General features: G+C 61.1%; 1 protein-coding gene across 25 annotated transcripts in view; it reads left to right on the top strand.

Annotated features, from left to right (window-relative positions):
• Nucleotides 1-19292, top strand: part of TSNARE1 (t-SNARE domain containing 1) — a 133133-nt gene extending 113841 nt beyond the window's left edge. For 14 of the 25 annotated variants that reach the window (XM_055347962.2, XM_055347968.2, XM_055347976.2 and 11 more), the window contains 3 exons: nucleotides 3472-3544; nucleotides 6282-6746; nucleotides 17056-19292. In XM_055347962.2, the coding sequence (XP_055203937.2) occupies nucleotides 3472-3544; nucleotides 6282-6746; nucleotides 17056-17660 (1143 nt within the window). In that variant the 3' untranslated portion in view covers nucleotides 17661-19292. Of the gene's footprint in view, nucleotides 1-3471; nucleotides 3545-6281; nucleotides 6747-11765; nucleotides 11849-17055 lie in introns of all 25 variants that reach the window. The other 11 variants (XM_055347980.2, XM_055347982.2, XM_063709564.1 and 8 more) reach the window with 2 other exon arrangements.
• Nucleotides 19293-20752: the final 1460 nt, after the last annotated feature.

The raw sequence follows: 20752 nt of genomic DNA, 5'->3' as shown, positions 1-20752 counted from the left end.
TACACACATAAGGCCCATCCCATGCTGGTGGCTGCAGCGCAGGAGGTCCTGAAGGGAGCCCCACCATCCCCGAGATCTGACCGAGGTCCTGGGTTCCACAACCTGGAGGGCGGCCCACTGTCCCTGAGATCTGGCCGAGGTCCTGGGTTCCACGACCTGGAGGGCGGCCCACTGTCCCTGAGATCTGGCCGAGGTCCTGGGTTCCACGACCTGGAGGGCGGCCCACTGTCCCTGAGATCTGGCCGGGGTCCTGGGTTCCACATCCTGGAGGGTGGCCCACTGTCCCTGAGATCTGGCCGAGGTCCTGGGTTCCACGACCTGGAGGGCGGCCCACTGTCCCTGAGATCTGGCCGAGGTCCTGGGTTCCACATCCTGGAGGGTGGCCCACTGTCCCTGAGATCTGGCCGAGGTCCTGGGTTCCACGACCTGGAGGGCGGCCCACTGTCCCTGAGATCTGGCCGAGGTCCTGGGTTCCACGACCTGGAGGGCGGCCCACTGTCCCTGAGATCTGGCCGAGGTCCTGGGTTCCACGACCTGGAGGGCAGCCCACTGTCCCTGAGATCTGACCGGGGTCCTGGGTTCCACATCCTGGAGGGCGGCCCACTGTCCCTGAGATCTGGCCGGGGTCCTGGGTTCCACGACCTGGAGGGCGGCCCACTGTCCCTGAGATCTGGCCGGGGTCCTGGGTTCCACGACCTGGAGGGCGGCCCACTGTCCCTGAGATCTGGCCGGAGTCCTGGGTTCCACTGTCCCTGAGATCTGGCTGGGGTCCTGGGTTCCATGACCTGGAGGGCAGCCCACTGTCCCTGAGATCTGGCCGGGGTCCTGGGTTCCACGACCTGGAGGGCGGCCCACTGTCCCTGAGATCTGGCCGGGGTCGTGGGTTCCACATCCTGGAGGGCAGCCTTGGGTGCCACCCCACGTTGGTGGTGGTAGTGACCTGGGTTGGAGTCTGCCTAAATGTGGGTTGGATGTGGATTCCAGCATTTTCCAGCTGTGTGTCATTGGGCAGTCACTAACCGTCTCAGTGACTCAGGTTCCATCTTCCCTGTCAAATGGGGCAATAACAGGTGAGTCACATGCCGCGTGGGGAGATGCTTCTGCCTGTGAAGCCCTTGGGAAGGCCCCTGCAAGTCCCTGAGGCCATGAGCCACCAAGACCAGGCTCAGGGTGCACCAGGCCTGGGTATGCTCAGTGGCCAGGGTCGAAAAAAAGTTGGTGGTGGTGAGGTCATGCCTGGCTTCTGATGGGATCATGTCTATAACTGGGAAGCCCGTGGAGGTGGGGACCTGCCTGGCTGAGCCATGCTTCGTGACCTTGATGTCCCCGTTGTAGGATGAAGCCTAGGCTTGGTCTCCAGAACCCGTGACCTCACTCTGGCAGAAGGTGGTGGTGACGAGGACACCAGAAACCGGCCCGGGCCAACCCGCACCCATCCTTTCATTCACTGTTGCCCCGATTGCCATGCCACAGATACACACCGAAGCCATGACCCCTGGGCCCCACCTTCGCGCTACCTTCCCAGCCACTGCCCAGTTCCTGCAGAGGGACCGCCTGCCTCTGCATCACATTTAAGCCTGATAATTGAATTGCAATTGATACTACCTGTCAGTTTAAGATCATGCTAATTGCTTCATTTCCCAGAATACTCCTAAAGAGAAAATGAATTCCCTTGTAACATTTTGCAGTGGGGTGAAATGACCCTCATGGAAGTCAGTCCCAGCTCTGGAATGAGCTGCTGACTGGACGGGTGTGCCAGGGCAGGGGTCACGGCAGGCCTGAAGGAGCTTCCCCTGGACTTGACTGGAACCCAGCCATGTGCCAGGCACTATGTGAGGAGGGTTGGTTTTGTTTGGGTGATAAGTGAGCAAACCTGGCTTGAGGTGGCCAGGCTTGCCCAGGGCCATGCATCTGGCCAGTGGAGGAGCCGTCCTAGGTGCAGCGTGGCAGTCAGGGAAGGAGTGGGCATCTGGTCGGTGGGCAGGGGTCTGAGTCCCAACTCTTCCCCTTTCCGAGAGGCCCTGGAGGTCATGGGACCACTTGAGCCCCCACTCCCTGCTCTGTTAGATGGGTGCTAGGATGCCCCTGGGTGGGTGCCAGGTGTGAAGGGGATGGTATGTGCCTTGCCTGAAGCACAGCCCAGGTGTGTGCTCTGAGAGTGGCGTGGCCACGTCTCTTAGGATCATCAGAGCCACTTAACTGGGAAAAAGGAGTTAGGGTAAAGGTAGACAGCATGGAAGATGGAAGAGGCCAGCACAGTATGCCGGGGTGGAGGGGTACCCGAAGTCCTCCTGGCCCACGTTTCTGTTCCTTACTCTGTTCACTAGCTTCATGGAGCCACTCAGTCCTTGGATAGCAGTGGAGCAACCATCCACTTAGCCGCTCATTGACCACCCCACCCACCCACCTGTCCATCATCCATCCACATACCATCCATTCACTCTTCCATCCATTCACCCACTCATCTATCCCCCCATCATCCATCTACCCCTCATCCATCCATCCATCATCTGCCCACCAACCCACCTATCCACCCATCTACCCACCCATGCACCCATCCATCCACCCATCCCACCCACCCACCCATCTATCCATCCATCTATCCATTCATCCATCCATCCATCCACCCACCCACCCACCCATCCATCCATTCACCCATCCATACATCTACCCACCCATCTGTCCAACCACCTATCCACCTACCCATCCATCCATCTACCCATCCATCCATCCACCCATTCATCTGTCCATCCACTCACCCATCAACCCATCACCCACCCATCCATCCACTCACCCGTCTATTCATCCATCCACCCACCCATCCACCATTCCATTTGTCCACCCACCTATTCACGCATCTGTCCATCATCCTTCCATCTACCCGTCCACCCTTTTGTCCACTCCTCTGAACCCGTTCGTCCATCTATCCCACTTCTTTAGGATTTGCTGAGCAGTGCCTGCGTGCTGGCCCATGCTCAGTGCTGTTACACAGAGAGGGAAAGGTAGACCCTTCTGTCCAGGAGCACCCAGGCAAGTGGGGATGGTGTATCTGCCCTAGACATTCTCTGCTCTTTTGCAGTCAGGTCTTTACAGTGCTGGGGATGCTGTCCTTCACTAGACTGCAAATCCTGGGGACAGACCCTGGGACCTCTGTACCCAGGGAAGCAGCTCACAGCCCCTAGGACACCTGGAGAGGTTGGGGTTTGGCTTCAGAGTCAGGAGATGGAGCACTCAGATCCCTGCCCTGTCTCTGACTTTTGGGGTGACCCTGGGCTCACCCCTGGCCCTTTCTGGACCCAGTCATGCCTTCTGTCACAGGAAGTGGACAGACCAGCCAGTCCCCAGCTGTTCTCTGGTCCTGATTCTGCAGGTGCCGCCCGGGCCCGCCCCAGGTTCCATGGGAACTTTCAGGTGCCCTTGGTGTCTGCCCCACAGCCCTGCTCCTGATGTGGTTCTGTGTTGTTTCCACAGAGCAACTTGCTGGATGTGAATCAGATCATCAAGGACTTGGCCTCCATGGTGTCAGAGCAAGGAGAAGCTGTTGGTGGGTACCCGCCCCAGCCTCGGGCCACCTGCTGCCCCGAGGGCCTGCCTGCCAGCCCCCAGCCCTCACCCCTTCACCTAAGGGTGGGTGAAGGGGCCTCTAAGAGGAGCCAGGCCCAGGTTGGGGTCCAGGTCTGAGCATCTGCTCCCTCCCCTCCTGCCCTGTCTTCCTCCAGCCCTGCTCCGCTCGTTACCACTAGTCCCTGCTCCACTCATTGACACTGGTCCCTGCTCTGCTCATTGACAGACACTGGCCCCGCCTCTGCTCATTGGCAGACACTAGCCCCCACTCTGCTCATTGGCAGACATTGGTACCCGCTCATTGATAGACACTAGCCTTCACCCTGCTCATCGACAGACACTGGCTCCATACTCTGTTCTTTGACAGACGCTGACCCCAACCTGCTCATTGACAGAACCTGGTCCCTGCTCCCCTCACTGACAGACACTGGCCCTGCCTCTGTTCATTGACACTGTCCCTGCCTCTGCTCGTTGACAGACACTAACCCTGCCTCTGCTCATTGACAGACACTGGCCCCGCCTCTGCTCATTGGCAGACACTGACCCTGCCTTTGCTCTTTGACAGACAGTGGCCTCCCCTCTGCTCATTGATAGACACTGGCCCCTGCTCCGCTCATTAATAAGACACTGGCCCCACCCTGATCATTGACAGACGCTGGTCCCTGCTCCGCTCATTGACAGATACTAGCCTCCACGCCTTCATCCTGGGCCTCTGCCCAGAGACTCCCCACAGTGAGGCTGTTCTGGGGTGGATAGGGTTGTGAGGTTGCAGAGATGTGGAGGCTGGAGCTCTGGTTCTGCTATGGATGTACCCGTGCTGGGGGGGTGTGGGGAGAGCAGCATGGGAATGTGCAGTCCTGGCCAGGGCATGGTGTCCTGAAGTCCCTGCATCCACGAGAAGAGGGGCTGCACCGCAAGCCAGGGCACCTCCCAGCCAGCACCGTGGGCCCTCAGCCCTGCGTTCCTCTGGAAAAGGAAGTGAAGCAGCAGGGGCGCCCGGGTGCCTAGAGTCAGGCCCTACCTTAGCGCCAGGCCGTATGTGGGGGCAGGAAGTGGGAGGCCCACAGTCTTGTCCCTTGCCTCTGAGTCCCCAGGAGAAGCCCTGCCCTTTTGCTTCTGGAGGCCGCCAGTCGAGGACCTGACAGGCGAGAGGTCAGGATGAAGGGGCTGAGCTTGGAGCCAGGGAGGCTGGAGGCTCCGTTCAGGGAACCCTCACCCGGGGCAAGGGAGGGGCCTTCCCAGATGGGACAGAGGTCACAGTGCCTGGTGACCCCGCCCAGGCCCACCGACTCCCCAGCGCCCCCACCCGCCTTGGTTGCTCACCCACCCTGGGCCACATCCCTTCCTCTATGGGGTTGCCCATGAACCTCCCTAGAGAGGTCCTCACCATGAGGTCTAAAAGCTCTGGGTCCCCTTAACCCTGACCCTAACCCCGGGGTGACTGTGTCCAGTTCTGACTCCATGCGCTGTGGCCTCCTCTGCTTGTGGAGAGCCAGAGTCCCTCATGTCCTCTTCCCACTGTAGTCACACAGCAGCCCTGGCCTGCCTGTGCGGCCCCCAACCATGGTGGGGCTCCAGGTTTGCAGGGGGCTTTTGAGGGGATGCTGACCTTGCCCCCCTCCCATAGGGACCCCATCCCTGCTGTGTTTTGGTGTCTTTCCCGCTCCCACTGGAGGGCTCTGACCCATTCATCCCGCCCTGTCCATACCTACTGCTGCCAGGAGCCCTGGCTCCCAGGCCGGTGGGGCAGGGGCTCCTGGCTCTGGCTGGGTGTCTCTTTTCCTCAGTTGAGGAAGAGCCAGGCTGCCCCTGGTGCCCACGGGCCTTTGGTTAGAGCACTCAGCTGCCCACCAGGACTCTCAGGCTCCACCCCACCCACTCACTCTCCCTCCATGCCCTGACCGAGCTGTGGCCTCACCTTGGGGCCTGTGCCTAGAACAGCCTTCTGGTCCCTCCTGCTCTGACAACTGGCAGTGTGTCCGGAGACCCTCAGGCAGCTGGAGTCCTCTTCCCGGGCACTGTGCTGTGTCCCCAGGAGAAGAGTGACTGAGGCTGAAGCACCCTGCTGCTCCCTGGGGCGGGGCTGGGCCAGGCTGGCCCCTCAATCCCCTCGGAGCCTGCTTCCAGCTGCTCTGTGGCCCCCTCCAGCTGCTCTGTGGCCCCATACAGGGCCTGCTGGGCTGCCCCATCACTCCCTTACCACCTCCTCTCCCCAGGACCCCTCCTATCGCTCTGTCCTCCCCACTTCTCCCCACTGTCAGCTTCCAGAGGTGGCTGTAGCCATTTCTGCCCCTGGCCACCTGTTGCGGGCTGGGATGTGCTGAGTGTGTGGAGCGCTTTGTCCACTTCAGGTGCCCACCCAGTCCCAGTGACAGATTGATCAGTCCCAGTGAAGGACTGATCACGAGGGGCACTCATGCCAGCAGTTCAGGGAAGGGAGCAGTCGTGGGGAGGGGGACAAACCAGGGCTGACCCACCACACGTGGTCAGGGCCCCGGGGAGGGCAGAGGGCACCTGTCGGGTGGACAGGCGGGAGGCCCAGAGAGTAGCTGAGACAGAAGGGCCCCAGTATAGTGGATGTAGGCTGCCTATGCTGGGTGCCGATGCGAGGCCTGGCTGCTGTGCACAGATGCAGGGCCTGTGATGACCTGTGACCCCGAACCCGGCTGCTCTCCCCAGGGTCTCTGCCCCCTGCTCAGCCTCTGGTGCCTTTCCAGGGTCCAGCAGCAGCAAAGCCATCTGCCGGCAGAGCTGCAGCCCCGAGCCGGCCGCGGCGGCCCTGCTGCTGGGTGCCGGGCCGGGCTCCACACCCCTGCGGCCGGGCCCCCACTCCCGCACCAAGACACGCAAGCCCAACTTCAGCCCCCAGGAGACGGAGGTGCTGGTGCAGAGGGTGAGGCGCCACTACCCGCTGCTCTTCGGGGCGCTGCGGGGCACACCTGCCCGAAAGCACCGCGTGTGGAGCCGCATCCTGCAGGCAGTGAACGCGCTGGGCTACTGCCGCCGCGACCTGGGGGACCTCAAGCACAAGTGGCGGGACCTGCGAGGTGCCGTGCGCAAGAAGCTGGCGGAGGGCGGCCCCGCCCCCGGCCTCCTCCTCACGCCTGTGGAACGCATGGTGGCAGAGACCTTTTCCGCCCACGGTCCCCAAGGCGAGGGCCAGACCACGGAGCCCCTGCCAAGTAAGTGGGCCTTCCCCACAGCCCACCCCCCGGGACCACCCTGCCCTGGGGCAAGCAGGGCCGGCGAGTGGGCTGTGAGCCTTCTGCACCAGCTCCCAAGAGGGAGACCCTCTGAGGGAGACCCAGAGGCCCGTGGAGATGGCCCGCCACCCTCCTGGCCCATCTCTTCTTTTAGGTGGGGAAACCAAGGGTCGGGGCCAGGGAGGGTTCTGCCTGTCTCGGTAGTGGAAGGGCTGCGGTTCACGCCTGGGGTCGCAGCTCAGGGTCCTCCCAGCATTGCCAAGCATTGTGCCGTCGAGGGGCTCGACCATAGACGCCACCTCAAGCCGTGCCCACTGGGTGTCCAGATGGGACGCTGGGGCCTAGTCACTGTAGAGAGGTGAGCACTACCATGGGGAGGCGGTCACAAGGTGGCCTCTGGGACCAGTGCCTGGTGAGGGACAGAGATGAGGCCTGAGCCCTCCGACGTGCAGCAGCAGCGGGTGCAGCCCAGGGTGCCCTGGTGCCCTCCAAGGCCCCCATCTTGACCTCTGCCGTTCCCGCCTGATGTCGTGTGGCCGGGAGGCCTATTTGGCCCCGGGCCCTGGCCTGGCCTTCCTCTCCACGGGCAGCCCTCCCCTTCCAAATGCAGTCCAGCGGTGAGCACAGCTGTCCTTAGGCAGCCAGGTCTTCCAAACCAGTGGGTCCCAGCAGGGAGAAGTCCCTACTTTCCCATGCAGGGCAGCAGGGCCCAGCTGGCCCCAGGGTCTGAAGACAGGGGTGTCTGGGAAGAAGGAGGGCTTCCCTCCGCTCTCCCCCAGCCCCAGAGCCCCAGCGTGCAGCTACCATGAGAAGGCAAGGCCAGCCAGCAGGCGGGAGGAGCCTCAGCCCATATGCACCTCCAGCCAGCTGGCCCTTGCCATAGCTCCCAGGGAGCAGCAGGTGACCTGTCCATTCATTGGTCACTGTTGAGGAGTTTGGGCAGAGCCAGGGAGGAGCTTGACTCTTCCCCGCCCCACTCTGTGCCTCACTCTGGCTTGCAGTGGCCTCCCCCTCCTTCTGCAGGCCCTTCCCTCTGGGCCCACTTGGAAGCCCCACACGTGGTGCTGTCAGGTGACTCTCAGCCTGTCAGGCACGCTGTGCCCCCTTCCGAGCCCACGGGCCCACTCCAGGGACCACCGGAAGCCAGGCGTTTCTGTCTGGTCAGGCCTCGTCTGCAGTCCGCAGCTGCCACTGGCTCCAAGGGTGACGCTGGCTCTGAGGGTGACGCTGGCTCCGTGCCTCCTCCTGCCGCCTCCATGCCTCCTTCCACCGCACCTCCTCTCCTCCTCAAGACACCGTGCCAGGAGCTCCTTCGCCGTCCTCCGCATATGGTGGCCCACCCTTCGAAGCAGAGCCCCGCTGGACCCTCCCCTTCCTGGGAGCTGCCGGAAGGACTTTGGGAACGAAGCCCCGGAAGCAGGACCAGCTCCTTGAGGGCCACAGAGTGGACAGAAGGACCCAGCCTCACAGGACAAGCGGGGGCTGGCCTCAAACGCCCCCAGTGGCGGCCATGGCAGAACTTGGAGCGCTGGGGCATCCTCAGCTGCTCCTGCTCATGGTGGTGCATGAGGCTGGGACCCATGGGCAGAGTGGGCCGGACTGGTTGGGAGACGCATGTAGACCCAGCCAACCCTGTGGCTGGGCTTGGACAAGGGGCCTGGGCTGTGGGCCTTGGGCGATGGGCCTGGGCACTAGGCCTTGTGATGGGGCTTGGGGGATGGGCCTGGTCAGTGGGCCTCCTGATGGGGTGGGGCTGGAGGAGGATGTGGGTCCTCTCAGGCCTGTGCAGGCCAGGGATGGCTGGATCCACCCCCAGGGAGGCCACATTGTCTCCTGCAGGGCAGATTCTTGCAGCCCAGGGTCCTATGGGCAGAGGCAGACCTGGTTTGGGGGTGCTTCATGGCAAGGGTGGACATGTGGTGTGGGGCTGAGAAGGAGGAGCCTGGCAGGCAGGGGTGGCACTGGTATGGCCCAGGTGCTTAGTCCTTTTCTGCAAGTCCTCAGCCCTGGAGGCTGCAGGAACTCAGGTTTGCTCACCCTGTGGTTCCCTGCTCTAGACTGAGACCCAGCCTTGACTTCTGTGACCGCTGGTGGATCAGCCACTCGAGGTCCCCAGGCCGCTGGGCACCCCTGCAGCACGGGAGTCTTTGGTGCCTGTGAGCTGCTTCGAGTGGCTTGCCCTGCTGCTGACAGCAACTGACGTGTTGAATTCCCAAGCGAGAGTGCTTAGGACAGGGCCAGACTTCCTCTTGTGGGCGCTGAGGCAGGGAGTAGGGAAGTGGCTGCCAAGCCTGAGGACAGGGTGGGGGCATCCCAGCTGCAGGCCCAGGTGCCCTGAGCCGGCCATGCTTTCCGCTCTGCAGCGGCACTGCCTGGGGTTTGGGCAGGGCCAGGCCTGCAGGGCTGGTCATGACTGTGGGGCTGGGGGCAGCGAGTTGACCCAGTGCGGGGGGGTCTCCCACAGGGGTCCCTGTGCCCTGAGGCCACTGGGCAGGCAGTTTCCTTTGAGGTGTGTGTGCTGCTCTGCAAGTGTCTGGGGAGGGCAGTCCCAAAGGCTGCTCTCTTTGGCCCTTGGAGGCCTCTGGCCTAGTGCTTGGGTATCCCTTGGACTCCTGGAGTCAGGGGATCTGCAAGGGGCCCCCGTGGAGCACCCCCTGTGTTGGGAGGAGCAGGTGCCCAGGGCCTGTGGCTCTGCAGGGCTCACCTCACAGACCGGGGGCCTCCAAGACCTGACAAAGCCACTGGGCCCAGGGCTGATGGCTGATGAGGTATTGGAGTGTCGCTCAGTACCACAGGGCCCACGCACCAAACCTGTCCTCACCCCACGAGTAACACGCGGCCGCACAGCACCAGGAGCAGCCCCCATCCCCTTGTGCATCTCTGTGCACTGCTCCAGGGCAGAACATGGCGTGCTCACCTGGCAGCCTGGGCGCTGAGGGAGATGTTGCTGGCTGCGGAGCTGGGCAGTGGTTGTGTGAGGTGTCTTGAATGTGGGCAGTGCCATGCTGGCTACGAATGCCCCTGGGACTGCCCTGGGTCTGTGGCCCGTGCATGCAGCCCTGGAGCAGCAGGACGTCAGTCCCCATTCTGAGGGTGGGCCTCCAGGTCACACACCACGATCAGAGTCCCCCAGGGCCAGGGCTAGGTGTAGAGCAGGATTGGGCACAGGCTGAGTCCAAGGGTGGGGTCCAGGGCTTGGCTGAGGCTGCGTGTGGTCACGGGGCAGAGAAAGTGTCCAGCCAGGGCACGTGGCCTGTCCAGCACCACCTGTGTTAGCCCAGACCACCATGGCCTTCCTGTCTCTGCTGGCAAATGCTCTCCACTGTCCACATTCACCTCTCAGCAACAGAAGTGAGGCCAGGCTGTTACCACTGCAGGTGTAAGGTGGCTCCTTTGCATGTGAGCGGGGCATTGCCCGGGCCCAGGCTAGCGCCTCCTCCCTGGCAGGCTGGTCCCTCCTGGGTGGCAATTGTGGGGGGATCTGTCACACCTCTGGCCCCATCTTCCTTCCGTCTCCTCCTCCATTGGCTCAGAGGGTCGTGACCCTAATGTGGCAGGACATAGAGAGCAGAGTTCAGTTGGGGGCTGTCTGCAAGTGAGCAAAGGGGTGCTTTGCTCCAGGAGCGGCCGAGGCCGTCACCCATACCCGCCCTCTCTGGGCTTTGGCTCCTTGTGCAGGAGCCTGGCTCTCCCCTCCCTGGCTAGGGCAGGAGCCCCCAGATGCGGCGATCAGGGTGTGTCTGCGACTGCCTGCGGCTCCACTAGGGCCCTGCGCTGGGGGCAAGGGTGGGGTGGAGCTGGTGACCAAGGGTTCAAGGATCCCTGTGAGGCCTGGGTGGGGGCTTCTGAAGGCAGGGCTCATGGGTTCCACCTCCTGCCCAGGGGGCTTGCAGAGATGGGGCCACAGTTCCCTGATGAGAGTAGGGAGTCCTTGCTGGGATGGTGGGGAGTGGCCTTGTCTTTCTGAGGACCCTCCTCCCTCAGAGCCAGTCGTGCCAGGCCGGAGGTGACGCTGTGCCTGGCAGCAGTCCCTGTGGTTGTAATGGCCTCTCTATCCCAGGCCTTAAGACCCCTGAGGCTCAAGTCAGCTCAGGCCTGTGCCCTGGTAGGCACTGCAGGTGCACAGTTTGTTTAGATACTCCTGCCTCCCAAGTTCTTATTCAGTTGCCTGATTGGAGGCAGGCCTTGCAAGGAACCTCCCTCCGGGAAGAAGGCTTGCCCGTGCTCGTGTTTGCTTGTGTTTGCATGTGGCTCTGTTGCGGACCCAGGCTGCGCCTGCGCTCCTGGTGCCCAGGTGGCATGTGTCCTTCCTTTGGGTGGAAGAGAATGCTGAGCATGGAATCCTCCGGATCCCTGGGGCTGCCCTGGCCCTGGTCTGGTGTCTCCTGTGGGCCCTGCTGATGTGGCTTCCCTGGGTGGCACTGCTGCAGCCACCGAGCCTGGCTTTGCCCAGGTACCGTCTCCCGTGATCCCCGCATGGCAGCACAACTTTCTGATCAGCTCCCTGTGCTTGAGTCGAGGGCCAGTGCGTGTGGCAAACCAGAGCCCTGTGCTTGCGGACCCGGTCTCCATCAGCCGCGTCGCAACTCCACAGACGTTAAGGCAGGGGCTTTGCCCCTTCAGAGGGGGCCATGGCCACAGAGTGGAGGGGCTGGCCCAGGCAAGGTCATGACAGAGCAGGACTTGACCCCAGCCCTGACCTCCGCCTGCCACTCCCACCCTTTCCTGAGTGGACTCTTCCTGCCCCACCTGGTGTGGGCACTGAGGAGTCCCCTTCCCTGGGCCACCTCCAGGCCTCCGTGCTAATGTCATTGCTGCCCACTGCCCACACCGCGCGGAGCCCTCGGCATGTCTGGCAGCCCAGCGCCCATCCCTGCAGCCTCCGCTCCTCTGCAGGCCCTGGGCTCAGGCTCCCTGGGCTTGCCTTTGGGGGGTGTCCTCAGGGCGGGGGCGGCTGGGCCTCCATCTGTAATTGCCTTCTGTTGTCTTGATTTGCAGATAGTATTGAAGCCAGCCTTGAGGCTGCGTCCTCGCATGCGGAGGCAGCCCGCCAGCTCCTGGCTGGAGCCAGCCGGCACCAAGTAAGTCCGTGTGAGGGCCACAGTGCCCGGCCGGCCCGGCCTCCGTCCCCTATCCTCCAACCCTCCCTCCGTCTGTCTGGAGGGGCCCAGGCCCTGCCCTGTGCCTGGGAGGGGCATGCCCACAAGGCCTCCTCTGAACCAGTCTGCTGCCCGTGCCCTGGGGCTCTGGGAGTGGCGGGGTTGCGGCAGCAGTGGTCTGCGTGGTGCCCACAGCGGTCGGCACCGTCTCCTCTCTTGTGTGCACCACGCTGCCCTCTCCCATGGATCCGGGGTGCAGCCGAGGGGAGGGCCCTTGGGGCCTTCCCGCTCCACCTCCCGTGCCAGATGCTGACGTGCAGCTCAGTGTCCGTCCTGGGGCGGGGGACTGCAGAGGGGACTTTGTGGTTGGGGCAGGTCAGTGGCTCAGAGGGAACAAGAAAGCTCAGGCCTTTATTTTCTTGAAGTGGGACTTGGAGCTGCCTTGAGGACCAGCCACTCACTGGGCCTTGTTGCTGACTTGTGGTCACCACCGGAGGACCTGACAGGTCAGGCTGGCTGGAGACTGTGGCCCAGCCGCTGTCTTCCCCTCACCGGCTCTGTCCCCGTTGTGGCCTGGTGCTGCCCACTGGCCCTGACGGGCAGAGATGACCAGAGCCTGTTCCTCAAGGAGTCCCAGGGGCCAGGCAGGCTGGACATTAAGTCCAGCAAGGTGAGGGTGGCATGGGCCACTGTGGGAGCGCAGAAGAAGCCCCTGGGCCAGCTGGGGCCAGGAGAGCACACACTCTTGAGGGCGGAGCAGGGGCAGTACTGGCAGACGAGATGGTGCAGTGGGTGTGAGGCCAGGGTCCAGGAGCAGCCAGACGAGCCCAGGACATCACAGGCAGGTGTGACGAGAGAGGAGCCACATCCCCAGGACGCTGGGATATCACGGCTGTGCCCGCACAGGGTCCTCAGTTGCCTCAGGGGTGCAAGAGGAAAAGGGGGCCGCAGCTGGAACCACGCAGGGGCCTGACTGGGTGGAGAATGAGGGAAAGGCCAGGGCTGCCTTGAGCTTCCCCAGTGGGACCCAGCCCGGGCACCCCCACTGGGGGAGTGTGTGGTAACGGGGAGGCTGAGCCCAGTTTGGGCCTCCCCATTTCTGTCGGGGGCCATGAGACTCAGAAGGTCCAGGTCACCAAGGGTCGGCCCCTGTTGACAGCTGGTGAACGCCAGGCCGGGAGACAAGACCTGGGAGAGGCTGTGCCAAGGTCACCTGCAGGATGGGGTCAGAGGCAAGGCTGGGGCTGCGTCTCCTGGCGCCAGCTCTGGGCTGTTTGGCCTCAGCCCTTGGCCCAGCACCTCTAGTCGCTGAGGGCAGCTAGGCCCAGGGGCCTCCAGGAGGCAGAAGGTGATGGGCAGAAGGTGACGCCTGGTGACAGACAAGGTGGACTCGCTGGAAACTCAGGGCCACACCACGCAGAAGGCCTTGTTTCAAGAGGAAAGCAGCCAGCCAGCAAGATGACCCCTCCTGAGCACCCTGGGATCACCTGGTCAGAAGCAGCGCTGATGCCTGGGACGGCAGGAGGACGATGGGACAGTGAGGAAGAGGAGGAGGAGAAGGAGGAGGAGGAAAGGAGGGCAGTGGCAACTGGGCCAGCCACCTGTGCCATGGACGCCATGCCGTATTCCCAGTGAGCCTGTGGGCTCAGTCCTGTCAAAGCAGGCACCGCCCCCCCGACACACTGCAGAGGAGGTGGGCAGGGCTCAGGCCCAGGAGGCGGCCGTGAAGTCACCTCTGCATAGACTGTCCCGCTCCTGTTCCCGAGGGGGTCCACCAGGGAGTATCAGGGAGGGATGAGGCATCTGTGAAGTCGCCTCTGCGTAGAATGTCCTGCTCCCACCTGCCTGCGAGGGGCCTTCCCCATGGTGTATCAGGAGGGTTGAGGCGTCTGTGAAGTTGTCTCTGCATAGAATGTGCTGCTCCCACCTGCCTGCGAGGGGCCTTCCCCACGGTGTGTCAGGAGGGTTGAGGCGTCTGTGAAGTTGCCTCTGCATAGAATGTCCTGTTCCCGCCTGTGAGGGGCCCTCCCCACGGTGTGTCAGGAGGGACCAGGTGTCTGTGAAGTCGCCTCTGTGTAGAATGTCCTGCTCCTACCTGCAAGGGGCCCTCCCCACGGTGTGTCAGGAGGGATGAGGCCTCTGTGAAGTCGCCTCTGCATAGAATGTCCTGCTCCTGCTTTCGAGGGGCCTCCCCACGGTGTGTCAGGGAGGGACGTTTGTTCACCCATTTTCCACACCCAGGGAACTGGAAGGGTCAGAGATCCCAAACCTAGAAACTGTGAAGCCAGGCCTTTAATTTGCAGACTGGGAATTTGAGGCCTGCAGAAGAGAAGGTGTTTTCTAGGGTCGCACGGCAATTGAGACCAAGCAGAGCTGGCCTTGGAGCCCACGTCTGCTGCATCTCAGGTTCAGGCCTCTCTCCCTGTTGCCCTACGGAAGCTTGACCCTCTTGTCTTCCTGGGGACATTCACTTAGGTGGATGGGTGCCTGATGGACAAGGGCATGGCCAGAAGGATGATTGGAAGAACGGATGCATGTGTGGATGGATGGAAGGAGGAAGGTGTAGATGGGTGGGTGGATGGAAGGAGGAAAGTATAGACAGGCAGGCGGATGGAAGGAGGAAGGTGTAGACAGGCGGGTGGATGGACAGAAGGAGGAAGGTGTAGACAGGCAGGTGGATGGAAGGAGGAAGATGTAGACAGGCAGGTGGATGGAAGGAGGAAAGTGTAGATGGGCGGGTGGATGGAAGGAGAAAGGCGTAGACAGGCGGGTGGATGGATGGAGGAAGGCGTAGATGGGCGGGTGGACGGAAGGAGGAAGGTATAGATGGGTGGGTGGATGGAAGGAGGAAAGTGTAGACAGGCAGGCGGATGGAAGGAGGAAGGTGTAGACAGGCGAGTGGATGGATGGAAGGAGGAAGTGTAGACAGGCAGGTGGATGGAAGGAGAAAGGTGTAGATGGGCGGGTGGATGGAAGGAGAAAGGCATAGATGGGCGGGTGGATGGATGGAAGGAGGAAGGTGTAGATGGGTGGGTGGATGGATGGAAGGAGGAAGGTGTAGACGGGTGGGTGGATGGAAGGAGGAAGGTGTAGATGGACAGGTGGATGGAAAGAGGAAGGTGTAGACAGGCGGGTGGTTGGATGGAAGGAGGAAGGTGTAGATGGGCGGGTGGATGGAAAGAGGAAGGTGTAGACGGGTGGGTGGATGGATGGAAGGAGGAAGGTGTAGATGGGTGGGTGGATGGAAGGAAGGTGTAGACAGGTGGGTGGATGGAAGGAGGAAGGTGTAGACGGGTGGGTGGATGGAAGGAAGGTGTAGATGGACAGGTGGATGGAAAGAGGAAGGTGTAGACGGGTGGGTGGATGGAAGGAGGAAGGTGTAGACGGGTGGGTGGATGGAAGGAGGAAGGTGTAGACGGGTGGGTGGATGGAAGGAGGAAGGTGTAGATGGACAGGTGGATGGAAAGAGGAAGGTGTAGACAGGTGGGTGGATGGATGGAAGGAGGAAGGTGTAGATGGGTGGGTGGATGGAAGGAAGGTGTAGACGGGTGGGTGGATGGAAGGAAGGTGTAGACGGGTGGGTGGATGGAAGGAAGGTGTAGACGGGTGGGTAGATGGAAGAAGGAAGGTGTAGACGGGCAGTTGGGTGGATGGAAGGAGGAAGGTGTAGACAGGCGGGTGGATAGGTGGATGGAAGGAGGAAGGTGTAGATGGGCGGGTGGATGGATGGAAGGAGGAAGGTGTAGACGGGTGGGTGGATGGAAGGAGGAAGGTGTAGACGGGTGGGTGGATGGAAGGAGGAAGGTGTAGACGGGTGGGTGGATGGAAGGAGGAAGGTGTAGATGGACAGGTGGATGGAAAGAGGAAGGTGTAGACAGGTGGGTGGATGGATGGAAGGAGGAAGGTGTAGATGGGTGGGTGGATGGAAGGAAGGTGTAGACGGGTGGGTGGATGGAAGGAAGGTGTAGACGGGTGGGTGGATGGAAGGAAGGTGTAGACGGGTGGGTAGATGGAAGAAGGAAGGTGTAGACGGGTAGTTGGGTGGATGGAAGGAGGAAGGTGTAGACAGGCGGGTGGATAGGTGGATGGAAGGAGGAAGGTGTAGATGGGCGGGTGGATGGATGGAAGGAGGAAGGTGTAGACGGGTGGGTGGATGGAAGGAGGAAGGTGTAGACGGGTGGGTGGATGGAAGGAGGAAGGTGTAGACGGGTGGGTGGATGGAAGGAGGAAGGTGTAGATGGACAGGTGGATGGAAAGAGGAAGGTGTAGACAGGTGGGTGGATGGATGGAAGGAGGAAGGTGTAGATGGGTGGGTGGATGGAAGGAAGGTGTAGACGGGTGGGTGGATGGAAGGAAGGTGTAGACGGGTGGGTAGATGGAAGGAGGAAGGTGTAGATGGGTGGTGGATGGATGGAAGAAGGAAGGTGTAGACGGGCAGTTGGGTGGATGGAAGGAAGAAGGTGTAGACAGGCGGGTGGATAGGTGGATGGAAGGAGGAAGGTGTAGATGGGCGGGTGGATGGATGGAAGGAGGAAGGTGTAGATGGGCGGGTGGGTGGATGGGTAGATGGAGGAAGGTGTAGATGGGCTGGTGGCTGGGTGGAAGGAGGAAGGTGTAGACGGGCAGTGGATGGGTAGATGGAAGGAGGAAGGAGTAGATGGGTGGGTGGCTGGGTGGATGGACAGACAGCATGGATAAATGGGTGAGTAGACGGATGGATGGATAAATAGAAGGAAGAGGAGGTTGGAAGGGGATGGCTGGACAGTGATGAACAGACAGGTGGACAGATAGATGAGTGGATGAGGTGGGCGTGTCTATGTGGAGGAATAGACACTTGGGTAGCAGGATGGCGGGTAGACCAGAGGGCAGGCGGACGAGCGGATGGAGCACAGGGGAGTCGGTGGGAGGATGAATACAAGTGGTGCTGTGATGAGTGGGCACTCAGGCTTTGCATTTGGACAGGCTGTGGCTTCATTCCCAGCACTACTAGAGTAAATGTGCCCACCTCTCTGGGTCTGTTTCCTCATCTCTCAAACGGGTGCAACTCCCACTGCAGACGGAGCATCGTGAGACCCAAACAGCTCCAGGTGCAGAGGCCTCACATGGGCACTCTCCCTGCACCCTGCTCACCCCCCAGATCACTGGGTTTTGGACGTGCAGGCTGACATTTCCCTGTCTCCCTCTGTTAGCCGATGAGGAGGACGAGACCCCCAGCTGCTTGTGGCTGCCCCTGAGGACCCTGGAAAGGCCCAGCCCGCCTGAACCTGACCCCCTGGACTTACGAGGAGTCTTCCACGCACCCACCTCCTCACCCTCCCCACCTGCTTCCCCAGCCTCCACCCCACCAGCAGCCACACTCATGGGGGCCTTCCAGCCTTCCCCGCCCTCTTCGGCGCCAGCACCTCCCTTGTCCTCCAGGGGCACCCCAGTGGCAGCATCTGAAACGTCCGCATTTGAGCAGCGGCTGCTGGACTCCCACCGGCAGCAGGGCGCCCTGCTGTCCTCCTGGGCCCAGCAGCAGAGCACACTCATGGCCCAGCAAAACCTGCTGCTGCAGCGGCTGGCCGAGCAGAGCCAGCGTCTGGCTGATGGCGTGGAGGCCCTCAACCGGACCCTCGAGAGGCTGGTGGAAGCACGCCCTACCCGGGAAGCCTCACCATCACTCCAGGACAGTAGTCCTGCCAGTGGAGTGGCCCAGGGGCCTGCTGGAGGCTCCCAGGACAGCCCCAAGGGCGCCCACTCGGGGCTCGAGGTCTTCTCAGGGTTGATCTTGAAGGTGGAGGAGGAGATATAGGGCTGGTCGGGGGTGCTGGCAGAGCCAAAGGGCAGGAGCAGGGCCTCCAGTCTTTCCCCTGCTGAGTCCAGGCAGGGGAGAGGTGGCAGTGACTAGGTCTCCAGGGCACCGGGACAACTCGAGTCCAGGAGACCGGAAGGATGAGAGGATGTGGGCTGTCTACCTGTGATGTCGCGTCCTTGCCATTGCCTGTAGAGGGTGGTGACCTGCAGGGAAAGGCTGCAGAGAGCCGACCTGTGGGGCTCAGTGGACCAGGTCTACTCAGGGATGATGCTGCCAACCCCATGTGGCAGCAGCTGCGAAGTCTGCAGCCCAGCGTCCCTGGAGGCAGGGGAGGTGGGGAAGATGCACTGAGGGGCCCCCTGCTCACCGGAGCTCTGGAAAGGGTGGCTCGGCCAGGCCCTAAAAAGGTCCCAAGCGTGTGATCTGGTGTGACTCCTGAAAGCCCCTGTCCCCTTCGTGGGCATGCACACTTGGAGGGCAGGGTCCTCTGCCCTACGTGGTTCTGGCCCAGGGGAACCACATCCCATACGCCTGGAATAATTTCTATCCAATTTTCTATGTTATAAATACATATATATATATATATGCCTATATATTACTTGGTACTGTATGGGGCTGGGATGACATTTTGTACCTGTAGATTTTTCTTGCAAAAGGTATTTTTTTACCTAAGCATAAAATGACAAAGCAGGCAGCAGTGCGGCTGCTGACGAGCACGTGAGTTGGAGCCTGCTTCTCGGGCGTGGCGGGCACCGCTGCTTTCAGCCTCCCTGCAGGGGCCTGGGCACTTCCCTGCGTCTTCAGATCCTTCTTCCTCCATTACCTCCTTTGACTCTTGGGAGATCCCTTGGCGGGGCTGCCCCATCTCCAGTCCCTGCGTGGCAGGGCACAGTCTGCAGCCCCCCAGCCTGGGCAGCCGTCGGGAGCGAGCAGGAGCGGGAGGTGGGACCAGCCCGGGCCTTGGCTAGTCTGGGGCCTCCAGCTTCTTTCTCTGCGGCCTCTGCCTGGCTCCCATGGCCCAAAGCCTGTCCCAGGAGCAAGATGCTGGCTGACTGGCCTGAGTGGGAGGCATGCTGGTCCCAGCAGCTTCCGGGGAAGCTCTGGCACAGCCGAGAGTCAAAAGACTACAGCATCCCTGAGAGCAGGGAGAGGGGCCTTTTCCTCGTTTTGCGTTTTCCCCTGGAGCCAGCAATGTGTCAGTAACTCTTGTCTGTGAAAGAACCTGAGGTGTAGCCACGTGTCCAGCTGCCTTCTGTGCACGCCTGGCCTCCCTCCAGGCTACCCCTTCTATGGGTGCCCATGGTGCTGCTGTTGGTTCTGGGCGGGGCCTCCACTCTGATGGTTCCACCCCGGGAAAGCTGGCCTTCCATCCTGCCAAACCAGGTGACCTCAGTCTCGCCACCTCCAGGAAGCCTCTGTAGATCTTCATTCTGGGTTCTTGTCCATTAAAAATACCCACCATGGCCTGGGCACAGTGGCTCATGCCTGTAATCACAGCACTTTGGGAGGCTGAGGCAGGAAGATCACTTGAGGCCAGGAGTTCGAGACCAGCCTGGACAACATAGCAAAACCTTGCTTCTACAGAAAATAAAGCTTTATAAATAAAGATACCCAGCACGGCTGACAGTGGCCTCGTATGGCTGTGTGTGTTTTCTGTCTTGCATTACAGTCTTAACCTGGACACAGCCTCTACTCTGGTGCTAGCTGAGCCCCAACCTTCACCCCACACTGTGTCCTGACTGCAGTTGCACATTGAGCCTTGACCCTGAGCCCTGGTCCTGGTACTGCACTGTGTCCTGACCCCAGTTACACATGGAGCATTGATCCTGGTCACTGACTTAGCCTTGATCCTGGTGACAGACTTGGCCCTGATTCTGATCACACACTGAGCCTGATCCTAGTTACACACTAAGCTTTGGCCCCAGCCCTGACCCTGGTCAGTCCAGGCATCTTCTGGGAGTATCCTCTGGGCTGAGCCCTTACTAAGTGCTGAGGATACAGAAACAACCAAGGCAAACTTGAGGCCTCTTCTTCCAGAGCTTAGCGTGTGCTACAGAAAACGTATACTAAGCAAGTCAATACATATTTGATGAAAGTTATTTTGTGTATCAGTTAAAAATCAGTGTAACTGCATTTGGTAGGAAACAGAGAATAGGGTGTCTTAGAGTAGATAGGCGTCATGGCCCCTACGTCACAGACATTGATGACCTGGAGCTGGCAAGGCAGGGCCACAGTCCTCAGAGGTCCAGGTGTCTTTCTGCTCCCTTCTCTGCCATGGTCCTCATGGCCCAGGATGGCTGCAGGCCTCCCCCCATCACACTTGTGTTTCAGGTAGCAGGGTGTAGGGAAGGAATGGAGGAAGGTCACACACCCTCCCTTGAAGGAGATCTCTGCCTGCATCTCAGCCCACTGACTGGGAGTTAGTCAGATGCTCACATTTCGTTGCATTAGAAGCTGGAAAACACGGCTTCAGCCCCAAGTCGGGATTTTGTTAACTAAGACGGAAGGGACTGGATGGTGGGGTAAGCAGCGTGCAATCTGCCAAGCTGGGGCGTTGACAGAGCTGGGATTGCACAGTCTAGAGTGTCGGGGGCTTCCCTGCAGGACGGACAGCAGAGGCCTCCAAGGCGATTTGGCAGTAATCACTGCAGCCAGCGAGGGGCAGGAAGAGCCAGAAGTACCTCAGGCAGAGAAGACCAAGGGCCAAGCTAGGAGAGCCGGCTTCACCTCTGCATTGTGGCTGAGGAGCAGGGACTCGAGAACTTAGGGGCAGAATGGGTAAGTCCTGGTCCCTGTGTCTCCACAGTGCACACGTGCCCTTTGCACTCTAGGACAGTTTCCTGAGAGCTGCTCAGATGCCGAGAGGCCAGGCAGGAGCATGGCCAGGACAGCAGATGGCTGTCCATGAAGCTCCATCATCCAGTGGGGGCATGGAATGGCAGGCGGCATGCAGGGAGGGCAGAGGCCATGCCTGGCCCTGAGGACAAGGGCGTTTCTGGATGAAAGGAGAACCAGGAGGGTCCAGGAGTGTTGCCCTCAGATCTGGGCCTGGAAACCCCTTCTCTTGGATGTGGGCCAGGAGTGGCCTG

The sequence above is a fragment of the Gorilla gorilla genome, chromosome 7, assembly GCF_029281585.2.
Source record: "Gorilla gorilla gorilla isolate KB3781 chromosome 7, NHGRI_mGorGor1-v2.1_pri, whole genome shotgun sequence".
NCBI lineage: Eukaryota > Metazoa > Chordata > Mammalia > Primates > Hominidae > Gorilla > Gorilla gorilla.
This window is presented reverse-complemented; position numbering and strand designations above follow the sequence as displayed.